This window comes from Ictalurus punctatus, chromosome 6 (assembly GCF_001660625.3).
Source record: "Ictalurus punctatus breed USDA103 chromosome 6, Coco_2.0, whole genome shotgun sequence".
Taxonomy (NCBI): domain Eukaryota; kingdom Metazoa; phylum Chordata; class Actinopteri; order Siluriformes; family Ictaluridae; genus Ictalurus; species Ictalurus punctatus.
This window is the reverse complement of record NC_030421.2, coordinates 28755384-28771367: the sequence shown is the minus strand read 5'-3', so window position 1 is coordinate 28771367 and position 15984 is coordinate 28755384. Positions and strand designations below refer to the sequence as shown.

Sequence of the window (15984 nt, the reverse complement as noted above, 5' to 3'; positions counted from 1 at the left end):
AACTAAAATATCTTAAAGAGTCCAAAGGAAATGTTCATTAATATCAAGTGTCCCTAGAGCATAGAGGTAATGCATGTTAGGTAGTGTTGAGGAATTAAATGGTGTGTCTTTGTGATTATTTCTGGTTGTTTAACAGTCTGAACACGGCATACTTTGTTTTTCTTTCACTTCTCTGTAATGTTTTAGGGCGGTCTGCTTCCTCCACTGGCTTTTTTGGCAAATGGGCTGCAGTTCTGCAAGTTTCTTCTTGGGTACTAAGTAAGAGCCCTTTGACAGGAAGTGAACACTTCGTGTGAACTTCTGTCTTAAACGCGGCATTTCAGCAGCCGTAAGTAAGCAAAGAAAACAGTTTAATTATATAGTTGTTGAGAATAATGAGTGATAGTAGCTTAAGTGCTTGCTTGTTATTTTATTTTCTGTTTTGGCTAGGCATTTAAATTGATTCTTATGTTTCACCATTCTTGATAGACTGTGTAATAGCTCGAGGGAATTTATTTATTAAGCACATTTGTTCTTTCAGTTTAGCGTTAAAATAAAATAAATAAAAAAAAGAAGAGAGAGAGAGAGATAGGGGGGGAAAAAACGTTTCACAGCTTGATGTCAGTATGGGTTTATGTGTAAGGAATAGCACAGAAGACCGTTATATGAAAAGAATCCACGGTGGGGTATAGCGTGTGTAGTTCCGCTTATACACCAGCGATTTGCCAACAGTTACAATGTTAAATTAATTATTGAACACGAAGAGATTTAATGTAGAGGAACAAGATCGCTTCTGTGATCCTGTAAGGTCCTGTGACTACTTACTAATAACTGTAATAAAACAATTCTCTCTCTCTCTTTCTGGTACACATATACATTATCTCATATTAAGGTTTTATCTCTCTCTGGTATATATATATATATATATATATATATATATATATATATATATATATATATATATATATATATATATATATAATCTCATATTAAGGTTTTATCTATCTATCTATCTATTTATGTATTTATTCATTAATCTATTTACCTTTCCCCCAATGCAGTGCATATTTACATAGGCTACATGTAATATTATTTGGTACACTGTATTTTGTATTCGGTATATTTTTTTACACTGATGAAGAAAACCGTTCAGTATCTCATTATTTCAGTATATCTCCTTTTGTCCTTACATACATCACGTATCAGCATGCATACTGAACAGTAGCACTACTTCTTAATTGCCATGAATAGTGTTTGCAGAGGCATGCTCATTGGTTATAGTTGTGTTCAAATATATTTTTCTGTGGTATAGGAAATGATCACTGGAAATAATGACAATACACAAACTATAACGCTTTGAAGTTCTGACCATTTATGGCAGTCAGTTCTTCACACTTGCTATGTGCAGAGCAAAACTTTGACACCCTTCTTCGTAACCTGTAATTCGAACACTTCCTGGGTGCAACAGTTTGTTGCACAACCTTGGGCTTAGACATAAAGTGGTGTTTCATCCTTTTTTTAGAATCATTGTCTTATATTTCATTGCTAGGGTGCGTTTTAGAAAAATAGCGGAAAAGGAAATGCAAATTATGAGGAAATGGGAATGGGAAGATAGTGTGTATACAAACAGTGTGCCTTAAAACTTTCTAAAGGATTTGTTACTATTAAAGCAGTATTGACATGACACATTTTGTTGGCCGTGGAGTTCTCTCAGTGTTTATCTCCACAGAAATGTAGGTGTGTACTGGCTATATAGATTTCATTTATTTGTTTATTTATTTCTCTTTTTCATTTCATATACTCTTTCCCTTGTTTCTGAAAGTGTGTTGCTTCCTCTTACAAAATGACAACCACAAAAAAGATTGGTTAACAGCTGCTTAGCTGAGTCCAAGGCAGGTGTTCCTATAACGCAAAAAACAACAACAAAAAAAAAAACACCAATAAGCAATTAAAAAAAAATAAAAATAAAGTTTATTAAAAATGACTGATGCCTGGTATATACCTACTCAATGAAGCATGAGGTCCCTTTCTACAACCTTAAAACTGACTGTCCCTCAGAGGTGGAATGAACTTCCAACCTCAATCTGGACAGCAGAACCCGTCACTATCCACCTCTTCGTGAACACTTAATTTACTAGTCCCCAAAAAAAGTAATCATAATCTATGCTTACACCTGCTCTTACACCTCTACTCTGTGCACTCCTCTAGCACTCAATTAAAAATATTGTATGGTAGCACAACTTGTATTGTTCGCTTATGCTTGTATTTCCTCTTTTATAAGTCGTTTTTGATAAAAGCATCTGCTAAATGAATAAAATGTAAATGTAAAAGATAAATGACATTTATGTAAGTGTAGATGGCGCTGTTTGTAAATGCTGTGTCAAATCCTTACTTCTAGACCACCGTAAACCAAATGTGTTAAAGCATTTCTACTGCATATCATTTCATTATAACAACAATCATTTATTAGGGGGCTGTACTAGACAGATCTACTATTAGAAAGGTTGATTTGAACTAGCTAAATGTCAAGTGAAGAAGTTACATGTGAAGCTTATGAGGTGCTTCCTACCTAAAGATAGAAGAAATAACGTTTAAATTTATACATTTGAAAATAGATGTAATGCAATTTAATAAATGTTATGAAAACATTATCATTACTTTGTTGTTGTTGTTCTTGTTATTGTTGTTTAAATATAATATAAATAATAGACCAGTACAGTTTTCCTATGTCAGCATTAATATTATTATTATCCTCAAGAACCTTCTGTTAAAAAGTGATGGAATATTATGAAGCAAAATAATCTTATTTAATAATAAATTGTATTATATAAGATCATTAAAAAGGTGAGAAACACTAAGACAGCAAATGAAATAAATGGTCAAATGCACCTTTGCTGGGAAGAGTTGTGCTTTTTGAAATATATTTCTGTGTAGATTGTGGTAGGTTAAACATCTGTAAATTGCCATTGTTATTGTATGATTAATAATAAAATAATGTGATGTTTTTCATTAGAAAATGCCACAGGCAGCAAAGATCGTTCTCCTGCTGTTATTTGGACAATATGGTAAAGTTCAATTGATATGACAATGAATGAGATAATTTATGTATTCATATACAGTGCATAATGCATGGTTTATTTGAACTAACTGGAGAAATGCATATTATTTCATGTAAAGAACGCAAGGCTGATTTAATTATCCATGTTTTTCTGCACCAGTCTACTCTCAGGAGAAGGAATGTATAAAATCATCAGTGGTGTCTTGTAAAGACTGCATAAATTCTGGACCAGGATGTGCTTGGTGTCAGGAATTGGTGAGTAGGCTACATACATTAAACCAGTAACCCTTTTCTATGGCATATGCTAACATTAACTTACCAAGCTATAATGGAAACAGTACCGAATTAACTCAGTTAATGGATTTAACACCTTGAACACCACAGTGTTAACTTTATGAAGCCCTTTTATTTTTTATTATTTTCTGAACATTCTCTGTTAAGATGATAGGATTTGAAACATGCCTAATGAATATTAACATAAACAATTAAATAAATTAAACATCTTCTGGATTAAACACAAATTAACTGAACCTCGATTTTAATAAGACTTTTATGATTCTGTTTAGAGAGCATAAAATAAAATATGATTTAAAAAAAATATGATTTCTACTGAAATTTCTACTTTAGCCTGACCGAACTGCATTGATATCATGAATCAGAAGAGCTACAAAATGACCTCATCATACATTTGTCACTGATCATAGTATCAAAGCTTTTTTCTAATCATGCATGCCAGCAATAACCAATCCCAATCACTTTCTGGAGCCAGTAAGTGTAGTGCTAACATTACGATGCCATACGAATACACATGGGGCACAACCATTTCAGTGACAGATTACAAACTACTTTATATGCCAAGGGTCTTGCACAAAAGACAACAGAAATATAAAAATTTGTGTACTGATTTGTTGTTTTCCTAAAACAGAATTTCACAAAGACTGGGGAGCCAGAAGCAGTACGATGTGATACAGAGGAAAAGCTTAAAGAAAAAGGTTGCTCACAACAAAAGATAATCAGCCCAACCAGTCACTTGGAAAATGTTGCGAACAAACCACTGTCAGGGTCAGACAGGACGAAAAACCCAGTTCAGGTGCAGCCACAAGAAATTAAACTCAATTTACGACCAGGTATGTTAACTTAAAATGATAGAACAATACACAGAATCCAAATACACAATACACAGATTAACAGATTAGTTGCATCCCATTCTAATTACTGATCTAATCAGTGTATTCCCTGCTAAAAAAAAAAAATATTATAATAATAATAATTTTTAAAAAAGCCAAATCCAAACCACAGCTGATTATTTGGAATATAGGTGTGTTACAGTGGATATTACTGTCTACACACACCTGTTGAAATGGCAGGTTTTTGTGATTTCTACCTTTATTGTGAAATTTTAACCTATTAATTGAAGTGAAAAACAATAAGAATCATTTTTATTGAAAAATAAAAACTGTACATTAAGCTGGTTGCATACCCCTAAACTATTACTTAGTTGAAGCATCTTTAGATTTTATCACAGCATTCAGTCTTTTTGGTTAAGAGTCAGTTTGGAATCTTGACTTAGCAATTTTTTTGCTTTCTTCCTTGAAAAAGCATTTTAACTGGGCATCTCCTGGTCACCCCACATATTGTTAATTGGATTTAGATCTGGACTCTAGCTGGGCCATTCCAAAACCTAGAACTTGTTTTGGTGAAGCCATTCCTTTGTTGGAATGGAGGTTTGCTTTAGGTCATTGTCATGCTGAAAGGTGAAGTTCCTCTTCATCTTAAGTGTTTTAGCAGAAGTTTTAAGGTTTTGCAACAAAATTGACTGGTATTTATGGAGTTATTCATTATTCCCTCCACCCTGATTAAAGCCCCAGTTCCAGCTGAGGAAAAACAGCCCCAAAGTATGATGCTGCCACCACCATGATTCCCCGTGGGGATGGTGTTCGTTTGGTGTTGTCCTGTGTTTTTTTTTTTTTTTTTTTGTGCCAGACATATCTTTTGGCATTATGGCCAAACGTTAAACTTTGGTCTCATCAGATCATTAGACATTATTCCGCATGGTTTTAGGAGATTTGATGTATTATATGGTTAAAAAAAGGCTTCCATCTTGCCACCCTACCCCATAGCTGAGAGATATGAAAAATTTCGGGAGATTCGGGAGATCATCAATTTTAGAGGGACATCCTGTTCTTAGTAGTGTCACCACTTACTAGTTCTCCACTTGTTGATTATTAGCTGTACAATGTTCTATGGTATATTGAATGCCTTAGAAATTTTTTTAAACCCTCTCCTGATTGATATTTTTCAACAGTGAGATCCCATACCTGCTTTGTAAGTGCTTTGCAGCCCAGGGCTTTTCCAGTTAGATGTTACCAAAAAGATGTCAGGAAAATCCATAGCAGTACTCTATTTGGGGTTAGTCACTTTAATTTATGGCACGTGTATACTAATTAGTATTTAATATGAGTTTGAATGCGATTGGTTGATTCTGAACACTGCCACACTCCCAGTTGTTAAAGGGTGTGCACACTTATGCCAGCTGGGTTTTGGAAGTTTTTGTTTACTTTTTTTCCAAAAACATTTCTGGGTGTTTGCCACTTGATTCTAATATGTCGCAATCTCACAATAAAGTTGACAAAAGGTTCTGACATGATTTAACTTAGTGTCTTTTTTTTTCTTTTTCTTTCACATCACAAAAACCTGCCATTTTAACAGGGGTGTGTAGACTTTTTCGATCCATTGTAATTAAAGAAAGAAAAACGTGCTTTAACCATTTTTAACACTGTGCAATAAACTGTTTTGTTTTTTTTTTCAGGTCAAGCCTTCACGTTCAATCTCCAATTTAAAAGGGCAGTGGGTTACCCTGTTGATCTGTACTATCTGATGGATTTGTCATACTCAATGGAGGATGACTTGACGAATGTGAAAGATTTGGGAATACAAATACTTAAACGCCTGCAGCAAATCACTGGAAATGCAAGGATAGGTAAAAGAAAATATAATGAGGACAGTAAAAGAAGACTCCACCCTGTAACACATTAAATATGTTTATATTGAAATATTTGTGATGTGGTTAGAGACTCTGGTGCAAGTTTGGTGGTTGGTGCTGTATTTTCATTATTCCTGTGACAAGTTAGCAGTTGTCTGCTGCAGTGACATCACATGGAGACATTGCTAGCAAAGTTACAATGGAGATTAATAGGAGGGAAAACTTCAGTGATCTCAGACATAACGGATAACAGTTTTGCTCTTAATAATAAATAACACACTCCTAATAAGGAGTGATAAAAATAATAATAACATAGTATATTGGACCCAAGGTCCCATGCAATGCAGATATATGACACAGTTGCTCTCAGTTACAGCAGAGACTCAGCTCAGCTCATTAGCAGTTTATGAGATGATTAACATGATAGTGTTCACAGTGATATTAGCATAAAAATCGAAGCATTGGAAGCTGATTTATCTGAGCCGAGTGTACAGATCAGGATGTGAAATATGGACAGACTAAAGGACTAAAGCTGCACCAGTTTCTTTAGCAGTGTTTACACAATCCCACAAATCCCACTGATGCCACTATCAGCATGTGGCTGAGTGGTACTGTGGGAAATATAGGAAACCATTAACCAAGTGAAAATAGAACAACATGTAGATGTAAGACATTTAAATTTAAATATTCAACTCAGAATTTCATTATAAAATAAATCTTGAAGTTAAAGTTTACATGTTAATGTAAAAAAATTAATACATAAGTTGTTCAGGGTGGATTTTTCCTTTCTAATTACTATATATGTTTTAATCATAAGATGACTGCTGCATTGACCTGGTTTATTCATGCAGGCTTTGGCTCATTTGTTGATAAAACACTTCTTCCGTTCACTGACACAACCGAAGAGAAGTTAAAAAAGCCCTGTCCAGCCAAAGCAAAACAATGTCAGCCAGCATTTGGCTATCATCATGTCCTCAGCCTGACACAGAATGAGACACTTTTCAGTACAATGGTGTCTGGACAGGAAATATCTGGCAACTTGGACACACCAGAGGGAGGCCTGGATGCCATCATGCAAGTCGCCACCTGTGTGGTGAGAGATGTGTAATGCTTTTTCATGTTAAAATAGTGACTACAATCATTTTATGTATGTCAGCCCAGGTGAACCCTTCACTTTCTACACACGCCAATACCCCCCCCCCCCCCCCAAACATATACACACACACACACACACACACACACACACACACACAAATATACACTGGGGGAAATAAGTATTGAACTCATCAACACTTTTTTCAGTAAATATTTCCTATGAGGCTGTTCACATGAAATTTTCACCAGACTTTGGTATTAACTCAAGATATCTAGAAATATAAAGAATTCACAACATTAAAGTCCATAAATGAAGTTATGTGTAATAAAGAGGAATGACACAGGAAAAAAAAGTATTGAACACGCTAACTGAAATTTATTTAATACTTAGTGGAGAAGCCTTTGTTTGTAACGACAGCTTCAAGATGCTTCCTGTATGAAGAAATTAATGGGCCGCAGAATTCAGGTGTGATTTTGGCCCATTCTTCTAAACATATTGTCTTTAAATCTTGTTCAATTGGATTCAAGTCAGGTGATTGACTAGGCCATTCCAATGCCTTGATTGTTTTTCTCTGAAACCAATTGAGAGTTTCCTTTGCTGTATGCTTTGGATCGTTCTCCTGCTGGAAGGTCCACCCACGTCTCATCATCAACCCGGTGGATGGCAGCAGATTCTTCTCAAGAATCCCCCGGTAAAGGGCTCCATTCATCGTTCCTTCAATTATATGAAGTGTGCCAGTACCATGTGATGAAAAACACCCCCACACCATGATGCTTCCACCTCCAAACTTCACTGTTGCTATAGTGTTTTAAGGGTGATGTGCAGTGCCATTTCTGCTCCAAACATGGTGTGTAGTATGACAGCCAAAAAGTTTAATTTTGCTCTCGTCTGACCAGACTACACTCTCCCAGTATTTCATAGGCTTGTCCACATGAGTTGCAGCAAACTTTAAACGAGCTTCAACATGCCTTTTCTATAGTAATGGAGTCTTGCGGGCTGAGCGTGAGCAGTGGAGTGCATTGACTATTGTTTTCTCTGTGACGATGGCACCTGCTGCCTCCAAGTGTTTCTGGAGAGGTCCTTGGCTCTTGAGCTACTCTTCTGACTATTCTTCTGACTCCCTGGTCAGAAATCTTGCGAGGAACTCCTGTGCGTTGCCGGTTGACGATGGAGTGATGTTGCTTCCACTTGCAGATAATGGCCCCAGTGGTGCTTACTGGAAGATTCAGAAGTTTTGAAATGCGTCTGTATCCGATTCCATCAATATGTTTCGCAACAATAATGTTGCAAAGGTCTTGGGAGAGCTCTTTGCTTTTACACATCATGAGATGTTTCTTATGTGAAGCCTTGCTAACGAAAAGCCTTTTTATAGACCATCAATTTACTAACCCAGCCGATTAATTTTTTTTATTAGTTTGCACAGCTAGGAGGTATACTTACTTTCTAACTATGTACGGATTTCCGCTGGTTCCTTGCCTTACCTTGCCTTGGAGAATTGTTTTTTCTTAGCATGTTCAATACTTTCTTCCTGTGTCATTCCACTTTATTACACATAACTTTATTTGTCAGCTTTTGTAAAAAAAAACAATATTACTGCCAAATTTTAAACAAACATAAAGTTACAGTGGGTAATAAGTTCTAACTTACCTGAGGTAAAAGTTGCTTGCATTTAAACACCAGCCTAATTATCTCTCTGACTGATTTATATTCTCACTAACATTGCTTGGGAAATAATAATTAGTTAATTCAGTCAGTTCTGTTCTTTTGTTTAAATTTGATAGCTTTGCTAAAAGATTTTATCATGCACAGAATAAGATCGGCTGGGGAAACAGCACGCGGCTGCTGGTGCTTGCCACTGATGCTGGTTTCCACATGGCAGGTGATGGGAAACTTGCCGGCATCCTCGAACCCAACCAAGAGACTTGTCAGCTGGATAATAAAAACATCTACAGCATGAGCAACAATTGGGTATGTCTGAAGTAATATATAGAAACATTTTTCTAAACCTTTGATGTTACATAGCTTTCTTGAAAGTATTGCCTAAAATAAGATAAGTGTCTTGATTAAACTGTCCCTGTCAGGATTACCCATCTGTTGGTCAGATAGCCAGGAAGTTGGAAGAGGAAAACATACAGCCTATTTTTGCTGTAACTGAAGATGTGTCACACATATACCAAGTGAGTGTTACTCTCTGAATATTTATTAGAATTAGTGGTACATCATATTAATATAAGCAATATCCTTTGTGATAAAAGGATGTTTGTGATAGTAGGGGGTGTACGGTGGCTTAGTGGTTAGCACGTTTGCCTCACACCTCCAGGGTTTGCGGCTTGTTCCCGCCTCCGCATTGTGTTGAGTCCCGCCTCCACCATGTTCTCCCCGTGGTTCAGGAGTTTCCTCTGGGTACTCGAGTTTCCTTCCCTAGTCCAAAGACATGCGTTATAGGCTGATTGGCATTTCCCTGTGATGGGTTTGCACCCTGTCCAAGGTGTCACCCGCCTTGTGCCCCTAGTTCCTTGAATAAGCTCCAGGCCCCCCGCAACCTTGTGTAGGATAAACAGTACAGAAAATGGGTGGATAGATGGATGTTTGTGATATAAGGATGTTTGTGATATAAAGATGTTTTCTTCTAAAGGAGCTGAGTAAACTGATTCCTAAATCGGAAGTTGGAGTACTGAGTTCAGATTCAAGCAATGTGGTAAAACTAATTGTGGATGCATACAACGTGAGGAACTTTTTCTTTTACAAATATTTACACAGAATTAGTCACATTTCTTTGCAATTACTGTGTAATTAAATGAACTGCATGTAAGTGCAAGTGTTTTGTTTACATCTTTCTGATTTTTATTTATTTATTTTTTTCACAGAAACTCTCCTCTAATATAATTGTGACCCATGATGGACTCCCAGAAGACATATCAGTAACATTCACATCTAATTGTCCGGGAGGAGAGAAGCCTAGTGATAGGGGGACATGCAACAATGTCGCCATTGGACAAGTGGTACCATAACACACATCACACACACACACACACCAGCAATACAAGCTATTAATAGGTATCACATTTCATTTTGATCTAAAGCTTTGTAATTAAATTGTTTATTTGTAATGAAATGTTTCAAGCTTCAAATGAATTTATATCCTCAGTTACCTTTATAGTGATAGTGTACATTGTGAAAGTGTACACTGCATATAGTGATAAAAAAATAATTAAATATGTAAGCATACACTGTATTTTCCAATCAGATATTACGGCACATCCTGATTAGCAGTGTTCTTGATTTCTTTTCTCTCTCTAGGTGACTTTCAGTGTAACTGTAAAGGCAGCAAAATGCCTAGATAAAGCATACTTTCAAATTGGTCCACTGGGATTCAGTGAAAAACTGAAGGTTAACATTAAGACACGATGTGAGTGTGAGTGCGACAACCAGCCTGGTGTACAGCTGTACTGTAATCAACATGGCACAATTGTCTGTGGCACATGCAGGTACATGAAAATTCCTGTTTTGTTTGATGAATGATGGATGGAGGGATGAATGGTGGATGGATGGGTGGGTGGATGTATGGATGAAGTAAAAAAAAACCAAAAGAATTACACATGCCCTTCCAGTACTATTGGAAGACTATAGGGGACTGTAACACCTGTATAAAATTACTAGGTTAGGAAAAACAAGAAAAATTAAGTCTCAGTTAAGTTCCAAGTAGAACCCGTTAGGAAGCTATGATCTCTTAGAACCTCCAAGAAACCTTTTTTACAACCCCAATTCTGAAAAAGTTGGGACAGTACGGAAAATGCAAAAAAAAAAAAAAAAAAAAAAAAAAGTCATTTGAAAATTCAGTTCACCCTGTACTATATTAAAAATGCATTATTAACACAGTATTTGATGTTTTACTTTGTGAATTTAATTTATTTTTGAAAATATACACTCATTTGTGTTGCATGATGACTGCAACACACTCCAAAAAAGTTGGGACAGTCGACTGTTTACTACTGTGTAACATCACCTTTTCTTTTAATAACACTTATTAAGCATTTGGGCACTGAATGAAGACACCAGATGGTTAAGTTTAGCAAGCGGAATTTTCCCCATTCATCCATTATAAATTTCTTCAGCTGTTATAAATAAATAACAGCTTGGATGGTCCTTTTCCTCTTTTTCCTCTGCATTACCAAATCATATTTAATAAATAGAGCACATTTCAATAATAACACTGCACTAGAAATTAATTTTGTATCCTGAGCATCTATACTAGTGTACCATAATATCATCACAGTTCAAGTACATCATATATTCTCAAAACTACATGTATACCATCGCCTGCTTATTCTCAAGTGCAAAATAAATTACACAACAGTGCAAAATATATAGTGCATATATTGTGTATATTGTGATACTTTATAGTTCTCTCTCCCCACAGCTGCGTCCCTGGCTTCCTGGGACAGCGGTGTGAGTGCAGCTTGGGTCAGAAAGATGAGGCTACTCTAAAGGCTCAATGCCGCAAAGACAATGGGACAGAGTGTGAGGGCCGTGGAGACTGCGAGTGTGGAGTGTGCAAGTGCCACCAAACCGAGGGGGGCAAATCCTACTATGGTCCTCACTGTGAATGCGATGATGAACACTGCGAAAAGTACCAAAACAAACTGTGTGGAGGTATTCACACACACACACACACACACACACACACACACACATACACACACACATACAGTATCTCACAAAAGTGAGTACACCCCTCACATTTTTGTAAATATTTGATTATATCTTTTCATGTGACAACACTGAAGAAATGACACTTTGCTACAATGTAAAGTAGTGAGTGTACAGCTTGTGTAACAGTGTAAATTTGCTGTCCCCTCAAAATAACTCAACACACAGCCATTAATGTCTAAACCTCTGGCAACCAAAGTGAGTACACCCCTAAGTGAAAATCTCCAAATTGGGCCCAATTAGCCATTTTCCCTCCCCAGTGTCATATGACTTGTTAGTGTTACAAGGTCTCAGGTGTGAATGGGGAGCAGGTGTGTTAAATTTGGTGTCATCGCTCTCACACTCCCTCATACTGGTCACTGGAAGTTCAACATGGCACCTCATGGCAGAGGACTCTCTGAGGATCTGAAAAAAAGAATTGTTGCTCTACATAAAGATGGCCTAGGCTATAAGAAGATTGCCAAGACCCTGACACTGAGGTGCAGCACGGTGGCCAAGACCATACTGCGGTTTAACAGGACAGGTTCCACTCAGAACAGGCCTCGCCATGGTCGATCAAAGAAGTTGAGTGCACGTGCTCAGCGTCATATCCAGAGGTTGTGTTTGGGAAATAGACGTATGAGTGCTGCCAGCATTGCTGCAGAGGTTGAAGGAGTGGGGGGTCAGCCTGTCAGTGCTCAGACCATATGGCGCATACTGCATGAAATTGGTCAGCATGGCTGTTGTTCCAGGCTGTCAGCCTCTTCTAAAGATGATGCACAAAAAAGCCCGCAAACAGTTTGCTGAAGACAAGCAGACTAAGGACATGGATTACTGGAACCATATCCTGTGGTCTGATGAGACCAAGATAAACTTATTTTGTTCAGATGGTGTCAAGCGTGTGTGCCAGCAACCAGGTGAGGAGTACAAAGACAAGTGTGTCTTGTTTACAGACTAGCATGGTGGTGGGAGTGTCATGGTCTGGGGCTGCATGAGTGCTGCCGGCACTGGGGAGCTACAGTTCATTGAGGGAACCATGAATGCCAACATGTACTGTGACATACTGAAGCAGAGTATGATGAGTATGCAGGATTCCAGCATGATAACGACCCCAAACACACCTCCAAGACGACCACTGCCTTGCTAAAGAAGCTGAAGGTGATGGACTAGCCAAGCATGTCTCCAGACCTAAACCCTATTGAGCATCTGTGGGGCATCCTCAAACGGAAGGTGGAGGAGCACAAGGTCTCTAACATCCACCAGCTCTGTGATGTCGTCAAGGACGAGTGGAAGAGGACTCCAGTGGCAACCTGTGAAGCTCTGGTGAACTCCATGCCCAAGAGGGTTAAGGCAGTGCTGGAAAAAAATGGTGGCCACACAAATTATTGACACTTTGGGCCCAATTTGGACATTTTCACTTAGGGGTGTACTCACTTTTGTTGCTAGCGGCTTAGACATTAATGGCTGTGTGCTGAGTTATTTTGAGGCGACAGCAAATTTACACTGTTACGCAAGCTGTACACTCACTACTTTACATTCTAGCAAAGTATCATTTCTTCAGTGTTGTCACATGAAAAGATATAATCAAATATTTACAAAAATGCGAGGGGTGTACTCACTTTTGTGACATACTGTATATGTGCCAAAGAGGTTTTACACACAGCACTTCAAACATGCATTTACATTGGGTTTATGGATTTTCCTCAGGTAATGGGGACTGCAGATGTGGAGTATGCAAATGCAACGAAGGCTATGAAGGAACAGCCTGTCAGTGCAAGAAATCTAATGAATTTTGCGAGACGGGAAAAACCATATGTCATGGACGTGGCAAGTGTGTGTGCAACCAGTGTGTTTGCGAGAGGCGATACAAGGGAATCACATGTGAGACGTGTCCCACTTGTGAATTACCATGCCAAGAGTCGGGGTAAGAGAAATATCAGACCAGCATCAACATCATGTTCCAAAGCCTCTTACATATTAAAATCATAATACTTGATTTGGATAGTAGATACTCTATAAATTAGATAGTAGGGAATCTATCAAATATCAACTTGTCCCTTTTGCTTTCACTTTATTTGGGTAGCCCAGTTGATGACATTTGATTGTTCTTTCTATAGACTTTTAATAGGAAATGTGAAGAGTATTGATTGTATATAGTTTGACAATGTGAGATAGATCAATATCTGTTGACATGTTGTTGAGAAACAGTTGATACTGACTGTAGAGTATCCAAGGTGAACTATCCAAATAAAATGTTGCTGTTATAAGGTGTTCAATCATTCAGATTAGCTTGAATGTTGAACAATAGTAAGTCAAGATTCATGGACTGGACTCTAGAGACTTTCTACAAATGTTTTATGTGTTCATTTGATATGCTGATAACCACATCCCCTTATTAAACATTAGGAGTTGTGTTGAATGCAAGGCATTTGGGACGGGACCATTTGAGAAGACATGCAACGCGTCCTGCTACCACCTTGACGTTGAAGTAGTTGAAAAACTGGCAAAAAGGGAGTGCCAAGTGAAGGACAACGAGGGCTGCCGGATGATCTTCTCAATGACTGAGCAAGATGGATTTGACAAATATATTGTGAAAGTCCTTAAAGACAGAGGTAAAGCAAATCAGTAAACCTGACCATGTTTGTAATTGTGGTTTAGTATCATTAAATGGTGGCTTGTTACATTTTCCAAGAATGATGTACCAAATGTTAACATATAGTAGCATATGCCAAGACTTTTATCTTCTGCAATTTATAATCTGTGTACATGCTGTATGATAGAATGTCCCGAGGGGCCAAATGTTGCACTCATCGTGGGTGGGTCTCTGGCTGGTGTGGCACTGATTGGACTTCTACTCCTCATCCTCATTAAGGCACTATTCTATTTCAAAGACCTCAAAGAGTGGAAGAAGTTTGAAAAGGAAGCACAACGCCGTCAGTGGGCAAAAGTATGTTCTATTTTTTTCTGGGTATAATGCTACGTTAATACTACTACTACTACTACTAATAATAATAATAATAATAATAATAATAATAATAATAATAATAATAATAATAATCTGAAATATCACCATATTGATTTGCACATGCAGTGTGAAAGCACTGGTTCCATGTTTCACTTTGGACATCATTTTTTGTGCTCTCTCTCTCTCTCTCTCTCTCTCTCTCTCTCTCGCTCTCTCTCTCTCTCTACAGGGTGAAAATCCATTATTCCAAAAGGCAACAACAACTGTTGCAAATCCAGCATTTACTGGAGACTCTTAAGGTAGTAGTAGATCAGTAGTGGAGGAAAACTGAGTTATTTAAAATAAATCCACTATAAATGCATTACACATTTATAATCCAGCACTCAAGCATGCTCTTCCAGTCCACATTTTTGCATCATCCTCTGTGCTGGTTAATTAACATTGTAACTTGAACATCTGAGCACAGTAATCAGTGTTCTGTAGCCCATGATTGCTTCTGAGGGACTTGGATTGGGATCCTTGGAGAATTGATTTGTGGCTGTGAAATTGTATTTTGCTTACCTCTTATTCAATGGTTTAATGTTTTAATGTGCCTTTCTAAACCGGTTCCAACGCTTTAACGTTCTAATGTGCTTTGCTAAATTGCTGTTCAGCATCAGTTCCTTGTATATAATTATCTGTTGTGGCTTTTGTGTATGATCATTTGTATGTACTAGTAATGTGTGTATAAAGCACATTTAAAATCTAAATGAAATGTCCTACTTAAAAGATTGTCCTTTTCCTCTGGAGTGGAAACATCAACCAAGATGATAGAAGTCAGAAAGTCATAAAATGTTGACTCAAAGTTTAATATTCGGTTATTCTGTATCTTAGAGCATATTACTCAGTAACTATTATGAATTAGCCAGTGAAAACTAATTAGAAAGGTGAGGAATGAGGGGTTTACTGGGTTAATAATACACAGATGTATTGATTTGCCTACTGTTTAAAATAAAGTGCACATTTGGTTGTTTCTACATTAATGATCACATCTCAGTGCAAAACATACAAAAGAGAGGCATGAAGCTAATGAGTGAATTATGTAATGAAAGGGGAAAGGGTCTGTGCGGCACCAGTGGCCACAGCTCAGCTATGAGCCCTGCCCTGGCAGTCCTCCACGGCAGAACTAGTTAATGAATCTGAGGATCAGAAGAGACATTGTGGTGTACTGAAGG

General features: G+C 37.5%; 1 protein-coding gene across 1 annotated transcript; it reads left to right on the top strand.

Annotated features, from left to right (window-relative positions):
- Window positions 1-309: 309 nt before the first annotated feature.
- Window positions 310-15538, top strand: itgb2 (integrin, beta 2; the record flags this gene model as incomplete). The annotated part of the gene is given in 16 exon segments (NM_001200081.1): window positions 310-332; window positions 2993-3044; window positions 3198-3292; window positions 3963-4164; window positions 5847-6017; window positions 6872-7113; window positions 8926-9084; window positions 9198-9293; window positions 9752-9841; window positions 9984-10118; window positions 10417-10604; window positions 11537-11769; window positions 13513-13729; window positions 14212-14417; window positions 14586-14752; window positions 15000-15538. Coding segments are annotated over 15 exon segments (2319 nt in total). The 3' UTR covers window positions 15069-15538.
- Between the last annotated feature and the right edge of the window lie 446 nt (window positions 15539-15984).